This window comes from Antennarius striatus, chromosome 12, assembly GCF_040054535.1.
Source record: "Antennarius striatus isolate MH-2024 chromosome 12, ASM4005453v1, whole genome shotgun sequence".
NCBI classification, from domain to species: Eukaryota; Metazoa; Chordata; class Actinopteri; order Lophiiformes; family Antennariidae; genus Antennarius; species Antennarius striatus.
The window spans coordinates 9,789,319-9,812,610 of NC_090787.1; the positions used below are offsets into that span (position 1 = coordinate 9,789,319).

The 23,292-nt window shown below is 39.9% G+C and overlaps 1 protein-coding gene across 2 annotated transcripts in view; it reads right to left on the reverse strand.

Moving 5' to 3' along the window:
- Window positions 1-23,292, reverse strand: part of cps1 (carbamoyl-phosphate synthase 1, mitochondrial) — a 46,581-nt gene that overhangs the window by 16,076 nt on the left and 7,213 nt on the right. For both annotated transcript variants that reach the window (XM_068328831.1, XM_068328830.1), the window contains exons 14-32: window positions 22,560-22,749; window positions 22,249-22,406; window positions 21,003-21,131; window positions 20,404-20,548; window positions 20,054-20,264; window positions 18,027-18,225; window positions 17,757-17,933; window positions 16,407-16,525; window positions 13,791-13,932; window positions 13,221-13,286; window positions 13,011-13,074; window positions 12,584-12,765; window positions 8,257-8,451; window positions 7,001-7,068; window positions 4,847-4,922; window positions 4,186-4,263; window positions 2,238-2,345; window positions 1,602-1,691; window positions 1,158-1,328 (exon numbers count right to left, since the gene is read on the reverse strand). In XM_068328831.1, coding sequence (XP_068184932.1) covers window positions 1,158-1,328; window positions 1,602-1,691; window positions 2,238-2,345; window positions 4,186-4,263; window positions 4,847-4,922; window positions 7,001-7,068; window positions 8,257-8,451; window positions 12,584-12,765; window positions 13,011-13,074; window positions 13,221-13,286; window positions 13,791-13,932; window positions 16,407-16,525; window positions 17,757-17,933; window positions 18,027-18,225; window positions 20,054-20,264; window positions 20,404-20,548; window positions 21,003-21,131; window positions 22,249-22,406; window positions 22,560-22,749 — 2,568 coding nt within the window. The remainder of the gene's footprint in view (window positions 1-1,157; window positions 1,329-1,601; window positions 1,692-2,237; window positions 2,346-4,185; window positions 4,264-4,846; window positions 4,923-7,000; window positions 7,069-8,256; window positions 8,452-12,583; window positions 12,766-13,010; window positions 13,075-13,220; window positions 13,287-13,790; window positions 13,933-16,406; window positions 16,526-17,756; window positions 17,934-18,026; window positions 18,226-20,053; window positions 20,265-20,403; window positions 20,549-21,002; window positions 21,132-22,248; window positions 22,407-22,559; window positions 22,750-23,292) is intronic.

The following is a 23,292-nucleotide window of genomic DNA, read 5'->3' on the forward strand; positions in this document are numbered from 1 at the left end:
GGAATGAAGGTTAGCCGCAGTAAGACAGAGTACATGTGTGTGAATGAGAGGAACCCAAGTGGAAGAGTGAGGTTACAGGGAGAAGAGATCAAGAAGGTGGAGGATTTTAAGTACTTAGGGTCAACAGTCCAGAGCAATGGAGAGTGTGGAAAAGAGGTGAAGAAGCGTGTACAGGCAGGATGGAACGGGTGGAGGAAAGTGTCAGGTGTGATGTGTGATAGAAGAGTTTCAGCTAAAATGAAAGGAAAGGTGTACAAAACTGTGGTGAGACCAGCGATGTTGTTTGGTCTAGAGACAGTGTCACTGAGGAAAAGACAGGAGACAGAGCTGGAGGTAGCAGAGATGAAGATGCTGACGTTCTCTCTGGGAGTGACCAGGAAGGATAGGATCAGGAATGAGTACATCAGAGGGACAGCACATGTTAGAGGTTTTGGAGATAAAGTCAGAGAGGCCAGACTGAGATGGTTTGGACATGTCCAGAGGAGAGATAGTGAATATATTGGTAGAAGGATACCGAGTTTTGAACTGCCAGGCAGGAGGCCTAGAGGAAGACCAAAGAGGAGGTTTATGGATGAAGTGATGTAGTGATGTTGGTGTGAGAGAAGAGGATGCAGAAGACAGGGTTAGATGGAGGCAACTGATTTGCTGTGGTGACCCCTGAAGGGAAAAGCCGAAAGGAGAAGAAGAAGAAAGACCATTTACCCACGAAGCCTAAGACCTTTGTCTTTTTAATTTCCATTGTGTGATTGAAATTCTGCACAAACTCCGCTAACGCTAAGCATCACTCAATATATGCTTCTAGGGACCATTATAGGACATTTCAGGCCATGAATTAGAAGAGAAACAACGAAGCACCTTGTATTTCTACTTAATTCAGGAAAGGACTTTAAACTTTCCTGAATGGCTTGACAGTGCATTACAATTGTTACTAAGCCCTATTTACATTGATGGAAAAAGTATTTCAGGGGCAGATCATTGCATAACATGCAACGTCAAGGTAATGAAAAATTTCTCAGAAAAACATGACTTTTCATACATTTCTGATCCATTTATGACATTTGCTCTGTAAAAATTTCCCATAAATAAAACAACTAAGAACTCTTGAAGCTAATTAAAGCATGAAAGTTCCTAGCTTGATTTCAGTTTTTCCCTCTCACCTTAATGCCGACATATTCAAAGGGAACAATTGGCCTCTCCAGGGAGGGGAGGCTGGCCTCATCTAAAGGCTCTCCCACCATTACTTTCGTCGCCACCTTTATGAAGTCCACACCAATGGTTTTTGACACGAATGGAAAAGAGCGAGACGCACGCAGGTTACATTCGATTACCTAAAAGATGACAATATAAATGAGTTAATTTCAAAGTGCGCAATTAAAGACAGACAAAAGACACAGAACCAACAAAGTATAAACACAAACACTCACTGTACAAATGGCCAGATTACATATGCATACATTTTCTGCATACAAACTGTAACACAAATATGAAAACTAAGAATCTAAATCATAAAATCCATACAGGTTCTGCTTCTGAATTAATTTCCTGTCAAGTGTAAAAATGTTCATCCATCATTCAGCAACACCCTGAGGAGATTCACCTACCATGACATCGCTGCCTTTAACCAGAAACTGGACATTAAAAGGTCCAGAGATTTCAAAAGCTTGTGCGATTTTCCGGGTGGCAATTTTAACCTGAAAGTGAAGGAAAAACAGCAAAAACATAACACACAGCTTGCGATGAAGTATTAGTTGGATAATTTATTACATTACATATGGTATAGTTTGAGTTTTTATATGGCAGCTGAGAGTTATTTAAACGTGTACTCTGCATGCACATGTATGCACCATGCTCAGCGGTATCTTTGTTGCTATATATTTCTCTCTTCTTTTTCTCTTGTTTTTCTCTTTTTTTATTAAGTAACTTAATTTTTCTATGGTAAAACTGGAGCTACTGTGTCAGTCAGTCGAACATAACCCCATGGCCTCATTTGTCTAAACATGAGATCAGCTGATTAAACTGAAAAGGACTGGCAAACATATCGGAGGATTTGTGGTGAAAAATTTCCCCACTTAGGGATCAATAAAGTATGTATCAATATAGCACTTTACTCACAATCATAAGCAAGTATTAATAAGACAAAAACGTACCGTGTGTCTGTGTGTTCCTTTTGATGCTGAGGATACACAGTGTTGAGACCAGAAAAAAATTGTTTTTCATAACAGAACCCCTTCATTTACCTTTTCGAGTGCCCCTTGGCTAATAGTCTGGGTTGGGAGCATCAGTGTGGCATCTCCTGAATGTACTCCCGCATCTTCCACATGCTCTGTTATGGCATGGACCAGAACCTGGACAGAAGCATTAGTATCATGTCATCTACCTGTCATTAACATTATTTGCATGCAGCTCTGCGCTCTGATAGGTGACAGATATACCCCCTCAAGGCAAGTCAGCTTTTGCAGCCTTGGTCTGTTCTCTGATTAGAATTATTCAGGTTTAGAGGCAAATGGCCTCCAGACATGTCTCTATACCTACCGCATGTCACAGTGCACAAAAAGGCACTCGAGATGTCAGATTGAATGCTTAACTGTGTATTTGGAGAAATTAAGTCAACACTTATTGAAAAACTGTTTGAATAAAAGATCTTTGATTGTTGATGGACTAGCTAAGAAACAATCTGTGTCGATATTCAGTATCAACACAACAGGTTCCAACATTTCACTCCCAGGAAAGGTAATTTGTATCACTGTGCGACTTCGAGCAAGTGTGTGTGTATCTGTAAATGAGCTGCTGTGTCATTACCTCATTTAAACTGCTGCTAACCACAACATTCATTTGCACTCTTCAGATAGAGGCTGTAATTAATACCCATTATCTGACTTTTCCACACCCCCACACATATACAGCCTGGCCAGGAATAATGAGTCCTGTTTAGTGTTCAATGAATGGACAGCTTGTTAATGTGATACTGACGATAATGGAGGGACTGCATTCAGGGAAAATAGAGAGAAAAAAATGTACCATTCAACCGGACAGCCCACATTCAAAGTGGCACCCTTGAAATGTCTCCCATCCTAAACAATAGAAATTCAGATAGGATGTCCAGGACCTTGGTCGGTACATTAATGCAAGAATCTATACATTACCTGCCGTCCCAGGTCAGGTTCCATGTGTGTTTGTTGTCTTGTTACAATCTAATTCATTTATTGTGTTTTCTATTCCAAGACACTAAGACATTAAGGCAGAATGTGAGATTAACCCTTTTTGATATTCTATATAGTATAAAGACAATATGCCTAAAGTGGTACCTCATCAATTTCATACACTTGTTGTGTACTATAGCACTTTCAGACTGGAGCTGCTCGACATATGAGTTTTTTGAGATATGAGATAATAAGGTAATGACAAGATCGAAAATCCAAGATAGAAACCGTGCTTTGGGACACCACCGCTAGTTACGGAGGTATACAATACAGGAACTTATTCTTTCCCAAGTGTTGGCACATAGATACATCAGACCGTGTGTATGCGCTTGACTTTTGCTTTTCCCTTCATATTTATCATTGTTGGGAAAAAAAAAAGATCTTATTAAAGTTGGAGTGCGAGACGCATCCTTTGCTTTCTTGTCTTTATTTGCTTTATGTCCAATTTTTAAAGAAAAGCTAATAATGATTACTTTTCACTGACGTGTATTGTACTCTGAAGGTGCGCACACAACCTGCGGCATAAACATGCACATTCTCCAGCCTCTGCTGTCTGAAAAGGAGGATTTTGGCCCTAAATGAATGCAAGCAAAAATAAAATAATTTCGTATCAACACATATCACCTCCATTTTGCTTTTATTTGTGTATTCCTTTTTCCCCATCAACTGCTGTCTGGACTATAATGCCTTTTCACAGAAGATGAATGAGATTACTTCCACTTTATTCATCCACTGTGCTCAATATCTGTCCTACCTCTACACTAACCTGCAAAAGACTGAGTAATGACAGGTCACGGAGATGAATAACAATGACAATGTTATAAATCTAAATATATTCAAACAGGGGGTCAATATGAACAAAACAGGGACAAAAAATATTGTCCGCTAGTGAATTAGCATGGCATTGAGTCTAGCACTCCTTTAAATACTGAGAGCGAGAGGCAAGTATTTGTATCATCAAACAGAACAAGGCAGTAACGCTCACCTTGCCTCTCTTGGCAACAGCATCCACTTCCACCTCTCTGGCACCGCGGATGAACTTGGTGATGACTACCGGATGTTCCTGCAAGAAAGTCAGCATGTCTCTTAATCTAGCATTGAATCGAAGGTGAAATAAAGTAAAGCCTTGTGTGTTTGTGGAGTTAATTGGTGGGAATATCATATATGATCCCCTGGATTTGGTATCCATGGTAGCATCTGCTGTTGTCTGTGGGCCACACATTTCAAAATGTTTTATCTATTTCTCCCCCAGCTCCTGCGTTGCTCATGCGATGTGAACTTCTTATTGTTAAATTAAAGCAGAAGGTCACTGTTCACAAGAATATGAGACTAGTCTGTTTAAACCCGTTCAACCACTATCTGATTCCTTGGGCTCTTGCAGTGCTCAGATACCCCTGGACCTCCTGGGCATTCAGTAAACTAGAGCCGCACACTGACTAGCCAACAGCCATGCCAGCTGGTAGCATTAGTTAATTGAAAGCAAGGGGATAGAGCAACATGAAAAAGAGTCAGCGAGAGAGCGGTTGTGTGCGTGTGTCATGTTGATTCAGTACAAGAGAGAGCAGAATTAAAACATGGAAATACAGCATATGGAGGCGTGTCTCTCTCATGTGGATTTGCACTCGGGGTGTTAACCTTGATCTCACCTGGGACACCTGAGTGGCCTCCTCCAAGAAGCGTTTCATCTCCTCCTCTCCGTGCACGACGTTCATCGCAGAGCCACTGGCGAGAGACAAGCAGGAGAGACTGAGTGAGTGAGTGAGTGAGTGAGTGAGTGAGTGAGTGAGGAAGAGAAAACAAAAGGCCACAGGAGAGGAAGAGAAGCAAGCAAACAGGAGAACATACGAGCTTCAAATGATCGTTCAGAACACTCATTATCTCTTCGTTGCATCATTATTACCATCGGGAACGAGGTCTAGAAACAGTCGAAATAGGGAAGGGGGAGAATATGAGAAGAGCAGTTATTTAGGTCGAAAAGCACTCCAGGCTCTTGAAAACAAGTTCAGAAACATAGTCATTAAAAAAACAACAGATTTAGGCTAGTTTTGTTGTGGCTGTTGTTGTTTTATTTCAAACGACTAGATAGGATATCCTGTTGATTAAGACAGAGGAGTTGAGAGAAACACGACAGAGAAATGCCACCAGCTTGGAGCAGACGTTCACGTCTCAGTCGATTGTGGATCAGAGGTGCACATATGTCCCGCTCATTTAAGTACAAGCAACGCGTATTATAAACAGACAAATCCTTGTCCATGAGCCTATTTAGTCTATGCAAGACTGCTGTCTGAAATTTCACATGAGTCCAGTCTTTTAATCCATCACGCAGGCTTCTATTGCCTGATAAGACATGTTAATAATAATGATGAGTTAGCCAATGAATCGGTTGAACGCTCTCGCCTCACCTCCTATTGGCGCATTCTATTCTCACCCATACCAGGTATTTTGGTTTGGGTGAGAATGGAATATTCTTTAACACATGAGAAATTTTGTTGAGAGATCTGTATCCTGTTTTTTCCCCCAACAAAAATCAAGAAAAGCATCTAAAATACCACGCAAAAGCACAATTCAACAAACACATTGAATATAAAACGATGGAATGACAATAAATTCAACTGATATACTTTCACACAAGTGAGTAAAGTGATTTCCATGCTGGGATGTATTACTTAACTCACTTGTCACTCACACAGGTTTGCTTTCACAGAAAAAGAAATCCTTCAGAACTACAGTGCATTAGCATTTCGTTCTGTCTTGCCAACATCGGCTTTTGCAAATTCTGTAAACAACAAAATAAGACAACTTCCAAATGCTCAAGCTTTGGATTGACATCTTGGTGGCCAGAAACCACTTTGAAAACAGAAAGATTGCTGCTTATGCACATCACTGCAAGTAAGACCACTAGTGTCACTTCAATTATACTGCCGAGCAAATGTTCTCAAAGAGAAAGGTAAAGCTGGATTTTGTACGTATGCAAATAAAACATGGATTTGAAGACACTTCATTATCAGTTATGTAGTTTTGCATGCATGTGCATTTCAAGGTTATGACAAGTTGAAGCCTCAATCTGAAAAAGAAGAAAATATTCTAGTTTAAATGTGTGTTGTGTACTTAAAAATGTTCCATATGTGTCTATAGACACATTTCACACCAGGGTACCATGAGTAACAGGAGACACTGTAACTACATCTGGTTGAAAGAGGCTCCATAAAATACAGACGCATGTTATTTATGTCATGAAAACAACAACGTGATACAAATCTTTTTTATTATCTGTCATAATTTCCTCATTTCCAAATTATTTGCAAGACAATGTTATCAATTCTGCATTCATCACAAACAGATTTGACACACAGTAGATTTAAGTTAACACATAACACTCAAAATATACCAAAATTCTACACATAGAGAGATACATCACCATATATAAGACACTTTCAGTCTTTCAAAACGTCCCAAAAAAAATTTGTCCTGCAAGCAGACAGACCCTAATTACGACCTCTGCTGGACAGAGATGTCCCTGCAACTTTGAATAAACTTGGAGACCAATATTTTAGATCAATCATTATTGTGTTCTGTAGAGATGAATCTGTGAAGTAGCTATGGAGAAATTTTTAGATTTTTAACACTCCAAAAAAATAAGTTCTGTTGTGGTGTTTGCATTGGAATTTTGACAGAATTCATAACATGTTACCCATCTTGTTAAATATGTTGTTAGAATGAGTCAGTCAATGAATCCTCACGTATTCACATAACCCACTCCAATAAATACTGTATGTTGACTGATGTCTATTAAAACTCACCTGAGAACATAGGAGGGGCGCAGCAGACATGGATAGCCAACCTGGTTGGCAAAGGCAAAAGCATCTTCCTAAAGGCAGAGAATAACACAGAAAAGCGCATTGGGTTTAATGCTTTCACTCATTCCCCTTTTGGTTTTGTGTTCTTCCATTCACTTTGTGTGAAAAATAAGGCAAGAAAGAGGAAGAAGTTTAACAGTTGGAAAACGGATGCATGTCCTCATCATCCCCCCCTCTCTATTCTGTGTCTCTGCATGTCTAGCCATTTCTCTCCATCATTAACAACTGTTCACTCGCCAGGTGGCTTACCATTAACAAACACAAAACAGCTTCCTAGAGACACAAGACAAACATCTCCCCACAGCGCTCTCTGAATTATTCCAGTCCAATAAAAACAAAACGTTTCTTCACAATCTGCAGGGAAATACAACATGTGGGTAGACTCTGGAGAGACACAAAACTTTATTTGTGCGTATTGGCTAATCACTCCTTATGGTAACTGAATACATGAGCAGGGTAATGGAAGAGACATATTTCAGTGCTTCCACTGAGGGGCTCCATTATGACGTTACCATGAGCGAATTAAGAGGTGAATTATAAGAGTAGTAAGTGAGGTGGTTCAATACATAATGAGGATTGTGGGAAAGGTTGTTGTGATGCTATATGGTGTGATGTTATATGGCTAAACTGACAGCAATAATGTGTTTATGAAGTAAATAATACATATAAAAAAAACCAGAAAATTATATAAGTACTGTACATTGAAAAATCCGACTTGTAGCTGATATTTAAGTAACGATGCTGCCAGGACATAATTCGGTACAACACATTTGGTATGGTTGGGCTATGTAGTGGAAATACACTATTTAAGGCCTTAGATTCCTTATTTTTCCTCTACAGGTATACTTTTTTTTTTTTAAATTAGCTCAGAAATAATACAACTAATAGGTTTTTCTAAGCAGTTCCATAAGTATGCAAAACTAATTACATGACAATGGACTTTAACAGAAAATGTCACTTCACCTGCATGAACATGCTCCTAACATTTTGAGCTCACCTCATCACTGCAAACAAATTTACTGGAAGACATTTTCCTTAATGTTTGTTGCCTACAAAACTACTGAATTTTTTTTTTCTGGTGGATTATAACATCTCCTTGTGTAGAAGTACAAGATTTACAGTTTACGGTGCTAATCACAAAATGTCATGTTACAGTATTTTATTAATGACTTTCATTACAATAGTTTGTTTTCTCTCACCAGGGAGCTGAGAGCTCTCCACGGAGCTTGTGCCACCCCAAGGTCATCGAGTATACCAGAGAAGACGGAGCGCTCCTCAGCCCGGTCGATCTGCAGGGGGCTCGTTCCCAGAATCTTTACCCCATTCAGGTGCAATGGGATGGCCAGGTTGTTGGGGATCTGGCCTCCTACTGACACAATGCTGCCCGAGCAACCCTGGAGAGGAAAGGATGGATGACAAAATATGTGGAGGATAATAAAAAGAAGATAAAAAATAGGCAGGAGGGGAAGGAAGAGAAGGGAAAGGAGCAAAAGAGATGCTCTGTCAGGTCTCGGAGTTTCTACTGGGGGCCTATCAACTGAGATGAACAGTTTGAAACCTGTGCTCACCGCCAGTCATTCTTAGCACTGATCACATGGTGACAATATGAGACAAACACACCTGATCCTAGATGGCCATGGGTTTAATAATCACAATTGTGTGTGTTTCATGTTGTGAATGAGAACATCTGCTCCTTTTAATAATAACATGCAACCCCTTTTCCTGTCTGGCTGATCCAAAAGGGATCCTGTTTCCATGGCAATGCCAGGTTGTATTTCTTCATTATTCATGGGGCGAGGCTCGCGCTCCTGTCCGGGGTTTATCTCCACGCTCTAATGCCATATTTATCACATTCACATGCAGGAAGCAAGAGAGGGCTGTAGCTGTGAGAGAGGGATTGATGGTAATGTTATCACCCTGAACAAACAAACACTTCATCAGACTCCGATCTCATCGCAACTTTAACTGGATTACAATTCCTCTGCAGGGAAGAAAACAGTGGACGTTGGAACACACTTCAGTGAGGAAACTCAGAGGTGTGAAAGGTCAGCTGGGCCCTGTTGCACACACCAGCACTTGAGAACTTACATACAAATGAAGTCTGTGAAATCATATATCGTCTTGACAACTTCATGACCAATATAATAAAAGGTAAATTATAATAACTATGTATACCAGTGGTTCCTAACCTTGTTGGAGGTACCAAACCCTGCCGGTTTCATATGCTCACTCACCGAACCCTTCGTTAATTAAAAATTAAAAATTAAAAATTAAAATTTAAGACAGAAGTATATGTTTTTTCTGTTGTATTTAATGAATTGTGCATTAACGTCACCTTTTTCAAAGAACAAAACCAAGACAGTGCATGAACTCAGATAAAATGACCTACCTACAAATCAGTGTGACTTCTGCTGTTGTTACTGAGAGACCAGTTTAGATATGCGTGGCTTCATCTTGGCAAGTGCTACTCTTATGTCATTTTCACAGCAAAGTCTGTTTCTTTTGTTTTCCATGCGGCTTAAGGTAGTGTTCCTTTATTTTTGCCAGTGCCAGACTAGAGTTGCTCAACATGACATTGCAAATCATGCAAAACGCTGACTCACATCATGTTCCGTTATACAGTACATGTAAATTCATGTTGCACATATTCGTATGACCGCTTTCTTTTTTTGCTCAACATAGTTACTATGAATTAAAATGTTAAGAATGCAAACAGATGTCGTACCATCATGACAGGCATAAATCGACTACTGAGTGCGCAAAATCCCATGTAGCACAGGTAGGCTAATCGATGTAGCTTGATCACCTGCAGCCAGTGATGGCTAGGGGGGGTGTCATCACGATTTGACACAATGTGTCAAACGTACACAGTGATTCGTGTATGTTTGGCAAAAACAACCGACACATCGTGTTGGGTGTTTTGTCTTGACCTCCGTCTCCGCGGAACCTGTGAGACCGACTCACCGAACCCCTAGGGTTCGATCGAACCCAGGTAAAGAACCACTGATGTACACTCAGAATGTTGTTGTTATAATCAGCATTCTATACATTGTGATACTGATCTACTGAGTCTCCATGATGTGAGTAGACCTACACTTGATTCAAAAACAGCCACAAAAATGTTTTTGGTAAGAATACAAATTTATAGCAGCACAATAAATTATTTCTATTAAAAAATAATACAATAATAGAATCAACAGGATGAGGATAGCACTGTTGGACGGGTGTGTACCCTACCTACAGAGGTCTTGGTCTCCGCACAGAGGCAGTGGGTTTCAATCCCGGTCATGTAATTTGCCGAATGTCAATCCCGCACCCCTTTTTCACTGTCACATTTTTTTACCTCTTCTAACAAAAGCTAATCTAAATAAATCTAAATAACTAAATTTAATAAAAGCAAAAATAGGCTAAAAAAAAAGATGACATTCATGAAAAATCCACATACCTGCAGCTAAAGTAAAGCCATCTAACTTCGATTGTAATGTAGCACTCCGTAACACATACCACATTACAGATTCATTCAGACAGAAAGAGAATACTGTAATCTCGCTCTATACATTTTAGAGTATATAAAAACATTTTACAGTAAGTGGAGTTGTCGACAGTGCTTGTGCTGCCATTAATATAGCACTTTCCTAATATTTTGCATGAAGAAAAATCCAAATCTGATGCTTCTTTTCTTAAATTCGAGACTTTTTATCATTGAAAATAATTTTGAAGCAGCAGAGCCAGCATACACTTTGCAGGAGTGACTGCAGACATGGTGAAGCCTTCAGTATTTGTTGATTCAGTTTATGCTTTCTTGTCATTCACACCATTGTGCACACACCGTCGTTCCAAGGTATAAACCTTGACCTGACAGTCATAACCTACGGCAAAAATGCACTGAGACAGGATCTATCCTAGGTCGCTTGCTTGCTTGGTTGTTTCATCAATAACCCCGCAAACCCTGCCAACCTGCTAACCCTGGAATCAGAATATTTCACAGAATTCTACTATGTTCAAAATTCAATGTGCTGCTATCATCATTTATTGAAAGCCTTAACTGTTCAGAATGTATAAGTGTTGTACATGAGAGTATTTAAGAAATAAGCTAACAATTTGGTTCTTCATACAGCAATTAGATTAGGCGACAAAAATGTGTTTGTTGTGAAGTTAAAATTAATGTGTTGTTTTATTATGAATGATGTCAGAACCATAAGACATCCTCACCAGTAGAAAATTGTGTGCTATGATGTTTGAACATGGATGAGAAGGAAAAACACATTAACCCAAAATTACTTTCGGTTTATGGGATGGAAAAGCCTGGTTGATTGCATTTAGATCTGTCAGCTTTTTGAATGATTTATGGTTGATTGGTTGACTTGTATTTGCTGTGTTAACTGGCTATGTTCCTAAGGTCTGCTGAATGGCAGTTTATCTCCAGGTTTAGCAACAATGGACTGGTCAAAATCTTTCCCACACACAACCTGGCTGAAATGTCAGCTTTTCTCAGTAGTAATTGTTCAAAGGCAGTTCATGTATTGAGTAAGAATGAACAGATTAACAAATAATGAGCAAGATGAAGTCAGAGTGAGGTTCCAAATACCAAATTCAATAGATTTTCATTGAACCGCCAAACAGACTTGGATATTTGATATTACATCTATCCATCCATACATGCTGTGGACAAGAAGATTGCGATCTTCCTATCAACAGCCAAATATCGGCCTTGCGGGTCACTGGGCCCCACCGGATACAGGTGAGAGGTGGGGTACGCCCAGTGACTCTTCGCCGGGCCACACAAAAGAAAGAAACAACCACTCACGCTAACACTCACACCGTTGGAAAATTTGAAATGATCAATTCTCCCAAGCTGCATATTTTTGGAAGTGGGCGGATGCTGGAGAACGTGGAGAGAACTCATGAAAACAGGGGGAGAACATGCAAACTCCACACACAAAATAAATTAAACCCAAGGCCTTCTTGCTGTGACGAAACACCACTACCTGCTGTATTACTGTGCCACCATAATCTTTCATCTAATCCATTCTAAACAAATAATATTTTTCAGATGATGCCAAGTAATGCTGCTTACATTTTAAAACCAGTTTTGTTCTTTACAATTATTCCTGAGCAGCACCCATATACCAAAACAAATTAGGAATCTCTGGTGAGAAGAATCATTATATTATTACACGCATTCATGTCCCTGCTAATATTGTGGGTTTTTTGTTTATATTCCACAAGTTTTCCTTATCTCTGTGCTGGGCTGCATGATTGATTTCCTTTATTATTATCTATGCATTGTGCAACTAACCAATACTATTCAAGCTGCCGGGAGCACTGTATTGATTGCAGTGAAATATTTCAATCGAATTCTACTCAATATCTATGAATACATAAGCAGTTATTATCAATGATATAGCCTGTGATAGCCTGTTGAATTATCTCTCTCCTGATGCATTCTGGGATAGACCCGGCAACCCAGACTAGGATAGCAGATTGTGTGTAGAAGTAAGTCAAATGACAATGCACAATGTTCACCTCTTGCTCGGTGATGTCCAGGATGCGTTCCAGGGTCAGCTCCTCAAAGTAAAGTCGATCACACTCATCAAAGTCGGTGCTGACCGTCTCGGGGTTGTGGTTGACCACCACTGTCTTTTTGCCCATCTGTCTCAAGGCCCTGATACTGGACACTGCGCACCAGTCAAACTCAACACTGCTACCTAGTGGATCAAACCAATGGTGTTGAAAATGTTGGTCATAAACAGGAATCTCTATGAGAAGGACACATACTTTATTTTCCTGGAGAACAACACTTTATGATAACTCTTGCGTTGTAAGTAATGAATATAAAAACTTTCAGTTCAAGCAGTGGAATCATGTCAATGATGGTATTGATATACCTTAATCAGCAAAACCATGACAATCAGACTGACAATTAGGTTTCTTATAAAAAACATTGACTTACCGATGTGGTAAGGCCCACAACCCAGAACCATGATCCCCCGGTCTTTAAAGTCAAGATCATGCTCCTAATGGAGTGAATAAATTGATGAAACCATCGTCAATGGAACCCTTTTGTGGGTATGAGTAATTCTTTAGGACAGCAAATTCTAATGTTGACATTGACTGGAATAATCGCATGCATTATATCAGTATATTTTCTCCTCTTAGTTACCTGACCATGATATGTACAGTATAGGTAGTTGGTCATGGCTGGATACTCTGCTGCCAAGGTGTCAATCTGAGAAGTGTCAGAAAAAATACATGGAATGATTCTAATAAAGGAGTATGTTTAATATCACATCTGTGAAACACTAGACCTCTAATGTTATTCACTGCTACTTTTGATAAATAACATTCCATTCAGGAATAAATATTTTCAACTACAGTAGTACCTTGACATATGCATTTAATCTCTTCTGGGACCGAGCTCGTATGTCAATTTCAAAGTATCTCAAACAATTTTTCCCCAAAGCACGACTCATTCCTCAGATTTTTGCCTGTACTTCAAACAACAATATGTGTCATATCCCAAAAACCTTGTATGTTGAGCCGCTCATATGTCAAGGTAATACTTTAAAAGGTTTAGAGAACATCGAATGAGCAGTCAAGGTTTTTGTAGGACTAAAGCCATGTATCTGGAGTATGCTTAGTTGTAGAAAGTCTGTGGAGGACACCTAAACATTTAGTCAGCTACATCTGTGAACACTCACAGATGTAGCTGACTAACTCCTTGAACACTCACCTGTTTGACCCAGGGTTTGATGCCCTGACTGAGCCTCAAGTTTCTGGCCGCTTGCTCAGTGGAACCCAGAATCTGACCGACCTGACGATCTGAGAAGCCATCCTGTTTGGCCTTCAGTAGCAGGTCCTTGGGTACTGTGTCACTGATGGGGGAGAAAATGACTAACTCTAACAACATAGCCAACCATTTAAATACGTGCAACCATACTTTCAAACAGTTTAAAAATCATTAAACGGACTTTCAGATTAAGTCCATCCAGAGTCAGTGCCTCTTTCATCTTTGTTCAGTTTTTAGTGGTGTGCACTTTTGAGGCTGGTTTATCTACAAAGGGTTGAATGTGAATTTAATCATTAGGATCATGACCAAAATTTAAATCTAGTCACACCACGGGGACCAGACAACAGGCTGACTTGTGCCATAACCACTTCTTCTGTAATGGCAAAAGAAAAGTGCATGATTTAGTGTTAATTTCATTTTGGTACCACATTACGTCACCTGCGCGGTAGAGGTTAGCAGAGTCTGTCACATCTCATTTCTTAAGCATTAAAGTTTAAGGACCAATACGTCTGGGAGGAATGTGGTAGTGATTGGAATGAATCCCACTAAAGCAAATGAACAAAACTGAGAGTTTTTTAAAAAAAAATTTTTAACAGTTTGCTGTCTGATGCTCTTCTCGTAAAAATGTAAATTTTCGAGTCCGCTGACATATGAGGATCAGTTCAATGAGTAGGTCATGACTACGTCATTGATGAGCACAGCAGGAAGCTGCCACCTCAGAGAGATCAATAACATTTAAAAAGGCCCAATTGCCAGATCACAGGCACGGAAGGGCAGCAATGTAAGACCAATTTAAAAGTATCTATAAAACATTAATGTGAAAATTTAGTAGATAAATAGTGTCAGAATTAAAGTTAGGCATGAAGAGGTAGATTTGCTTTCTACACAAATTCAAACAGTTTTGGGCCTGTTGGATATGTAAGTGCTCTTAATCTTCGTGGCCCAACCTCTTCATTACCATTTTAAGTAAAAGCGAAAGGCATGAAGATGAGAAGAGGTGTTTGAAGATGCTTGGATTTTCTGTTAGGAATTTCATTGCATTGAAAAACCCTGCAGCTTGTTGAGAGAAAGATTTTTGATTTTTTTTTTAGATAGGTTGCGGTGTCACAAATAGGTCATGACAGGGGATATGTGGCATTTTGTTTTTTGTATTTAGTAGGTGAAAAGATATTTTTTTCTCTGTGTCACCTTTTTAAATTACTGCTCAACAACATACACATCCCTTTTTAAAACACTGGCCATGTAAATGTGCTAAAAACAGATTAAAAAATGTTTTGGCTGTTACAATGTTACAGCCTCTTGGATAGCAGTTTAGTCTGATGTGACTGACATCAGGTAAAAAACTGTACATTCAGTGCTGTAAAATATTCATTCCTATTGGATTTGCCAATTAAATGGTTTATTATAGCCTTGCTAAATATTTCCTATTTTTTGTTGAGTCAAACACACGGATCTTTTTTTTCCATTCGGCTTTTCCCTTCAGGGGTCGCCACAGCGAATCAGTTGCCTCCACCTAACTCTGTATTCTGCATCCTCTTATCTCACACCAACTACCTACACAGATACACTATGACAAATCTGATATTAATCTTTTCATTTCTGATATTGAAACTTAGCATGAAAGAGTACAATCATTAATGTCATACAGAACAGGATGCATTTCTGAGCGTTTCTGCTCTGAATAATATCACTACTACTGTTGCTTCGTAGCTCAATGAAAATTCATTCTAAGTCTGAACTATTTAAGGAGTCCATACTAATATGATTCTTGTAGAAATGAAGAATACATTTTTAAGGACTTTCCTCATTCTTGATAATAAATATCCTCCAGTCCCAACCATACACTTTCAGACTGCTGAGCAGCAGAGCCTGAAGTCCTCCTGCAGACAGTTCTATGCAGTCTGGCAGCTGCCTATTGTAGTGAGCTCAACTCAGTGCCCCTTCCTCCACAAGCAGTGGAGACTACAGCAGTCTTCTGTGTGTCAGTAAGTTGCAGTGGCACCCACCAGACGCCCAGCCATTAAATATTTAACAGTGTAGTCAGAGAGAAGCAGTAGGCTACCTGTGGCTGAGCAATGAAAATTCTCAGTGGCTGCTCCAGGTAAGAGCCTCCGGGCAAAGAGAGGCAGCTAAGACCAGGCAAGCCATAGGAGAAAAGGAACCCGAGACGTGACGGTACCGGGATCCACCACTGTTCTCTTTTCTACTGAGGATTCAGTTATTTTGAGAAGGAACCCAAGACTCCATTCTGGCTTCTAATATGTGTTTTTTCCTTTTCTAATTACAGTGGGTAATAACTGAAGCATCACCAAATAAAAGTGATGTTGGTGAGAGTTTATAGTGCATGTGAATCATAAAACTTCAAAAGGAAAGTGCAAGATTGGAAAAATAACATTCTTGTCCAGACAAGAATCAAACTTACAAGTTAAAGTAGAACTTCTACAGAACAGAAATCTAAAAATAACTGAGAGGCTGGTGGACCAATCAGTGTGTGTGTGTGTGTGTGTGTGTGTGTGTGTGTGTGTGTGTGTGTGTGTGTGTGTGTGTGTGTGGCTGTACCTCCTGTGGTTTGCCAGGTGCTGCTCCAGCTGCGTTATCCTGTGGAGTTTGTGGAGGAACCACTTGTCTATGGCTGTCAGTTGGTGGATATGATCAATGCTCATGCCGCTGTGGAGGGACTTAAAAGTAGGGACATGAAACAGATTAGGATGTTAGATGTAATTTCATCATCTTCAAGATTTTCTCGGTTCATTCATGCCGAACGCTGGAGTATCCGGAAACCAGATATCAAATATTTTTCATGAAAGTAATTCTCCACTCGACTGTGATCACAATCATATACTACAGAGGGACGATAAAAACTATCACTGTAAATTGTTTTAATCTGTTACTCCTTCAAAAACAAGAATAACATATCACTTGGCTAATCTTGGGCTTTTATCACAACCATCATCAGCCTGTGTCATGACAGAGGTCGTGCTTTAACAGTAGCTTAGTGAATATATTTTATCATTTTTAAAATAAATTTCTGGCCAGAAAAATTATTTTACTCAGTGAAATCATGCAGCAATACTTTCATTGTGTAGTTTTATTGTCTCACTGCATAATCATTTCAAATATTTCCACGTGTAGAAGTGGCAAAAAAATGCATTTGTTCTTGAGTGGTGATGCCTGAGCTGTGCAACATGAGTGAGACCAAAAACACTCACAACACAGAATTGTATCCATTTGTGCCTTTGTTGGTTATCACACATTAATGAGTGAATAAATGCTGGGGAGGAGGTGTGTTTTATGTGTGTTTTTTCCCCAGCAGACCCTGCTGACCACCTTTACATATTATAACTCCTGTTTGATGGCGTTAGTGATAAGATGAGGGTCATTAATCTCTGATGGTGTCACCATTTTACATGATCTCACTCTGCACCTGAGGAGACAAAGGTATCTTCTATGACAGTTTCTGACACCAGTGTGACCTCACACCTTTCCTCTCTGCTTATAAAAGACTGTTCAAGTGCTTGACATGTGAACATTTTTCATCTGCCACATCTCCTGCCCTGATATGGATGCCCTTTTAGAAGTTCATATGATTCTAAGAGGGGAAAAAGACAACAAAAAATATAATCACGGACATGTGTTTCATCCTTCCCAATATAGAATTTTTAAAAGACCCTGCTTAGAAAAATAATTAAATAAATTACACTGCACAGTTATTTTATCCCTGTGTATCTATTTACCTGATTAACACTTCAAAGGTAAGTATTTCCAAGCAATTACGCTTCACCACTAGCCAGGTAGGTAGAGCAGGGACTCATTTTGATCATTTTTACACAACAGTTTTTGTTTGACCTCAGAATTGGACTTTATTGAAGAACTGTTAATCATTATTGATGTTAGGGAGGATTAGTGTACCTTGGCGATAGAGAAGATGCGGGTGCTGGAGGGCACAGCCAGCTCCTGTCGAAGGTCCTGAGTGTCAGCCCACGCTTTTTTGAGTGGCAGCCAGGGCACAAAGCCATCTACTGATGGATGACACATCCTCAGGGCCTTCTGCACACTCTCCTCAAATGTCCGGCCCACTGCCATCACCTGAACCCAGACGAGAGCAAAGCCTGGAATCATCAATGTGCATGAAGAAGAAAAAGCAGGGAATAGAGTGAGCCTTTATTTATCAGTCCCTACCTCTCCAACACTCTTCATGGCACTGCCTATTTCTTGGGACATGCCCTGAAAGCGGTCCAGGTCCCAGCGTGGGATCTTGGTGACGATGTAGTCTAGACTGGGCTCAAAGCATGCAGTGGTCTTCTGTGACACAGCGTTCTTAATCTCTGGCAGGGGGATGCCCAGAGCCAGTTTCGCAGCGACAAAAGCTAAGGGATACCTGTGAGACACGGAGGTACAGAGACACCCAAATCAACAACAGGCTGAAGCTTCAGTATCACACTTGTATTATTAGAATGATCACACGTTATTGATCTTAATCAAATCTGTTAAATAATATTGAGATAAGATAATCCTTTATTGTCCCACAGTGGGGACATTTGTGACTCCTATATTGAAATTATTGACTCCTATATTCTGAGTTACTGAAATACTACATGATTTCTTGACAAAAATTTGTTGGCAAAATCCATTGTACATAATAAATCCAAGTTATTTTTTCTTTTAATTAAACAGTATTTAACTTTTAGGTTCTCACGTTGATATTTCATTTTGTCGTGACAAATAACACTGATTTCAGTTTAATATCACATGAACTTGGACTGACCTATGTCACTTTCTTATAGAAAGTGACAGAGAAAAACTCATCTTCATAATATATTCTACGGAGACTGCAGACTTAGTGCATTATGTGGAATTCTTGATGCATTACATTCCATGCTACTTATTAACCTATCAGTGGGTGAGCATGCCCAAGAAGCAATGAGTATAGATGGATGACTCATACAGAATTCTAAAACAATTAGTTGTGTTGTGAAATACATACACTTAAAGAATATCCATTACACATTTCGGTCATTAGCCATTCCCCTGAAGAGGTTAAAAAAATGTCCACATTAGGGCAACATGCTTTTTTCTTTTTCCACCTTAAGTGACTCAAAATAGACCACTAGTTGATCAAATGTACTGTACCAGGGACTGTTCATCTGACAATTTTTTGTAAATATAAAATTTATGAAATTGTACAAAAAAATTGTCTACAAGAGAAAAGGATGGAAATTCATATTTCCCATCTTGATTGATTAACTGGGGTCTTATTGGAGACCCCAGTTAATCAATTTAAAGATCCCTTGGCATATCCAAACTCCACTGCAGGTTTTACTCAGCAGGGCTCATTATAAATCTTGTCTGGAGAAACTAAACTGTATAGTTTGTGCTTGTAAATTTCAATAGTTAATTTTCCAATCACACAAGAGGTATCACACAATAAAATGCTTCTATTTATGGAGACGATGATGGAAGAAATTAAGCAACCTTGTTTCCTATTCTTCTCTGTTTAAAACCACAAATGAGCAGCACCAATCACGTATTAGTGACAAAATGGCAGTGGTTAAAGTTGTTTGTGAGGTGAAGTAAAAATAAACATTTTAATTATCACAGAAAGAGAAGTTTATTGGGTGGCATTGGAGGGTGAGGGTGTACTTCCAACTATATACTGCACAGTTATCTAACAGTCTGGGACAAAGGAGCAGCAGAGTAACGGTATGTTATACTCGTATTAATATTTTCTATATCTTGACCTTAAGTCCCTAAAATATATCTTTGAAGTGTCTTACCTAAAAAAACACTTGTATTGTGTGTTATGGGGTGCCCATACAAGTGGAGGAAGCAAAACAGAGGAAGGGCATCTGTGGAGGCTCAGGCCGAATGGAAAACATTTGGCAAGGAGATATCTGACCCACAAATTAATGTTGACCCAATCAATTTCAACAGTTTGACTTCATGAGCAAAAGCATGCTGCATATTAATTAATTTTAACTCATTTTTAAAGGTGTCTTCTGCCACCTACTGTAGACCATAGATTCTTCACTTCTTCAGTATGTAAGCAGTTGGCTTTACATCATCATCTGCTTTTCATCCATAACTCCAATACTGATAGGACACATTGTGCAGCCCTTTCAAATTCACAGCTATACTCACCTGAACTCTGCAGGGAAAACCATTATTGCTACAGTACAAGCTGTATTTGTGTACATGCACTTCCTCACCCGGTGGCTTTGGAGGCCAAAGCAGAGCTTCTGGAGAGCCGGGCATTAACTTCTATGATGCAGTACTCCAATGACGAAGGGTGTAGGGCATACTGGATATTGCATTCACCAACAATGCCGAGGTGACGAACAACTTTGATGGCCGTCTCCCGGAGCAAATGGTACTCCTCATTGGACAGTGTTTGGCTTGGTGCCACCACAATGGAATCACCTGGATTAATAAGGATGCATTGGGATAGGACTGATTTAGTAATAATGTTAATAATCTCTGAGTATGGACGATATACTTACAGTTTGATCAAGGTTGGAAGAAGAAGAAGAATCAGATATATACACTCATGTTTTAGTACCTGTGTGGATGCCCAGCGGGTCAAAGTTCTCCATGTTACAGACGGTTACACAGTTGTCAGCCACATCCCTCACAACCTCATATTCCACCTCCTTCCAGCCCAGCAGAGACTTCTCCACCAGAATCTGACTGCTCATGGCCAAAGCCTATATATGCATACACATACAAATTTCATCATCCAATACGTTTCAATAAAAAATATAGTTGTGATAGTTTTTGAAGATTGACTAATTATATCTATATTATAAAACCTACAAGCTGAAATTTTAGGTAAACAACAAAAAAAAGTAATAAAAGATCTTGACCTCCTACTTAACGCCTGTGCAGTGATTTTAAAGAGGGGCATAGAACTGGCAGTTCACTCTGACAAAAATAATGTTGCCAAGTAAACACAAACTACCTCCTTTCCAACAAAATAAATGCATACAAACTCTTTCACCTTTGTTAAGGTTAACGATGTAAAAATAAAGGGAGGGAAGAAACAACGAAGATTCCATCAAATTGTATTCAAATCCAGTGAAAGTGAAATGTACAAAGACATATACAAAATAATTGCGTGATAACAATCCACTATATTGACATAAGAATGTAAATTCTGACCTTGTGGGCAGTTTCTTCCAGCTTCACTCTGTTTGCACAAAGACCAGAGCCCAGGCCTCCCAGGGCGTAGGCCGATCGTAACATCACCGGGTAGCCAATTTGCTCTGCTGCTTTCACAGCATCCGATACCTTAAAGATGCACACAAATATTTTCCCGCAAGGACTGTTAACACATTAAAACTACAGGATTCATTTCTACTGTAGGTATTTGTATGTACGGATACATGCCACATACAGAAGTACTCTGATGACACTGCGATAGTGGCATGTATCTGGGAGGGTGACGAGGGGGCATACAGGGCATTGGTGGCTGACCTCGTGGAGTGGTGCCAACAGAACCAGCTCCAGCTCAACATCTCCAAGACGAAGGAGATGGTGCTAGATTTCCGGCGGGCACCTCCCTCTCCACAGCCGGTGATCATCAATGGCAGTGAGGTGGAGGTGGTAGAAAACTATAAGTACCTGGGACTGCAGCTAGACAGCAGACTGGACTGGTCACTCAACTCCAACTGTGTGTACAAGAAGGGGCAGAGCAGGATGTACTTCCTGAGGAAGCTGGCCTCCTTCAACATCTGTCCTAAGCTCCTTCTCATGTTCTATCAGTCCGTAGTCTCCAGTGTGCTGTCATATGTCATTGTGTTGGGGTGGGGGGGCCAGGAAAAGAGATATGGACCGTCTGAACAGACTCATCCGCAGAGCGGGCTCAGTGGTCGGGCTGAGCCTGGACTCTGTGGAGACGCTTCTGGAGAGCAGGACCATGTCTAAAGTTAAGGCTATCATGAACAACACCAGCCACCCCCTACACACCACCTTCTCCCAGCAGAGAAGCACCTTCAGCAGCAGACTGCTGTCACACAGCGCCTCCACAGAGAGGCTGAGGTCCTCCTTCATGCCCCGTGCCATCAGGGGGTACAATGACTCTCTCAGGAGGAGAGGGGGGAGGTGGTGAGGTCAGCACGCGGTTGAATGGATTTAATTTAATTTTATACTGTTTATATTTTATACTGTTTAGTGTAATGTATGTCTTGTGGTATGTCCTGTGATGTCAGTGTTTCTTTTTCTCCTGGTGTTTATCCAGTATTTATTCGGTATGTAATGCCTGAGCAGTGGATATGTGCAATTTCCTCCAGGATTAATAATCTATCTATCTATCTACTGTACCATACTACTGTATGTGCAGTATGTATTCATCATTCATCACACACTGTTTATAGAAAGATAATCATCCTTATGATCAGATACTTGCCGACTTCACAGCAATACTGGGTGCAATCTTTTCATTGATCTCCATCAGTTTGTCTGCAAAAATCTGTCTGTCCTCGGTGGCCATGATGGACTCCACTGGGGTTCCCAGGACTTTCACCCCGTATTTTTCCAAGATACCACGCTGGAATAATTCAACTCCTGACCATCAAAATAAAGGGAATCTACATAAATGGATTTTTAAACATGCATGCACATTAAAAAGATTCACAAATCCTCTCCTCTCTCTCTAATCCACAGGTAAATGAACAGAATAGGTGGTATTTTACTTCGACACAAACAGAGTACACTCACCACAGTTTAGCGCAGTCTGTCCACCCATGGACAGCAAGATGCCATCTGGACGCTCAGCCTTGATTACATCGGCTACAAAATCTGGCGTGACGGGCAGGAAGTAGACTGTGTCAGCTTGCTTGGTTCCTACCTCATTGGTCTGAACCGAGGCTATGTTAGGGTTCATGAGGACTGTTTTCAGGTTCTCCTCCTACATTCCACATACACATAGTACAGGGGCAGAGACACAGTACACACACACATCAAGCCTGTAGATAATTCACTACTGCAAAAAAAATTCATTTAAAAACAACAACCAACAATCCGTCCGATCCATCAGTGTAATGTAGAACCAAGGCCAAAAATATGCATTTAGATACATTTAGTTTACAAAATGCTCACTAAACAACCAAAAAGAAAGTGAAATAAAATATTTTAATCAAGGCCAAATTGATGAATAACTTCATTAATCATCTGAGTATGGACAACTAATTGCAAAGTTTTTAGTATGTATATATTTAAAGTACATTTGTGCTTTAAACCTGTGTTATTTGCTAATACAGTATTTCACAAAGGAGTTGGTATACGTCTCAAAGAATGTCACAGTACGAATTTTTTACACTATTTACAAGGATTGCTATTAAAATACGGGGGGGAAAAAATCGTTGAGATGGAATTAGTAGTTTGAAATAAAGTGGGAAACATGTATCCTGTGGTGAGAGATGAAGATAAAAATTGAGTGAGTCCATTAGCG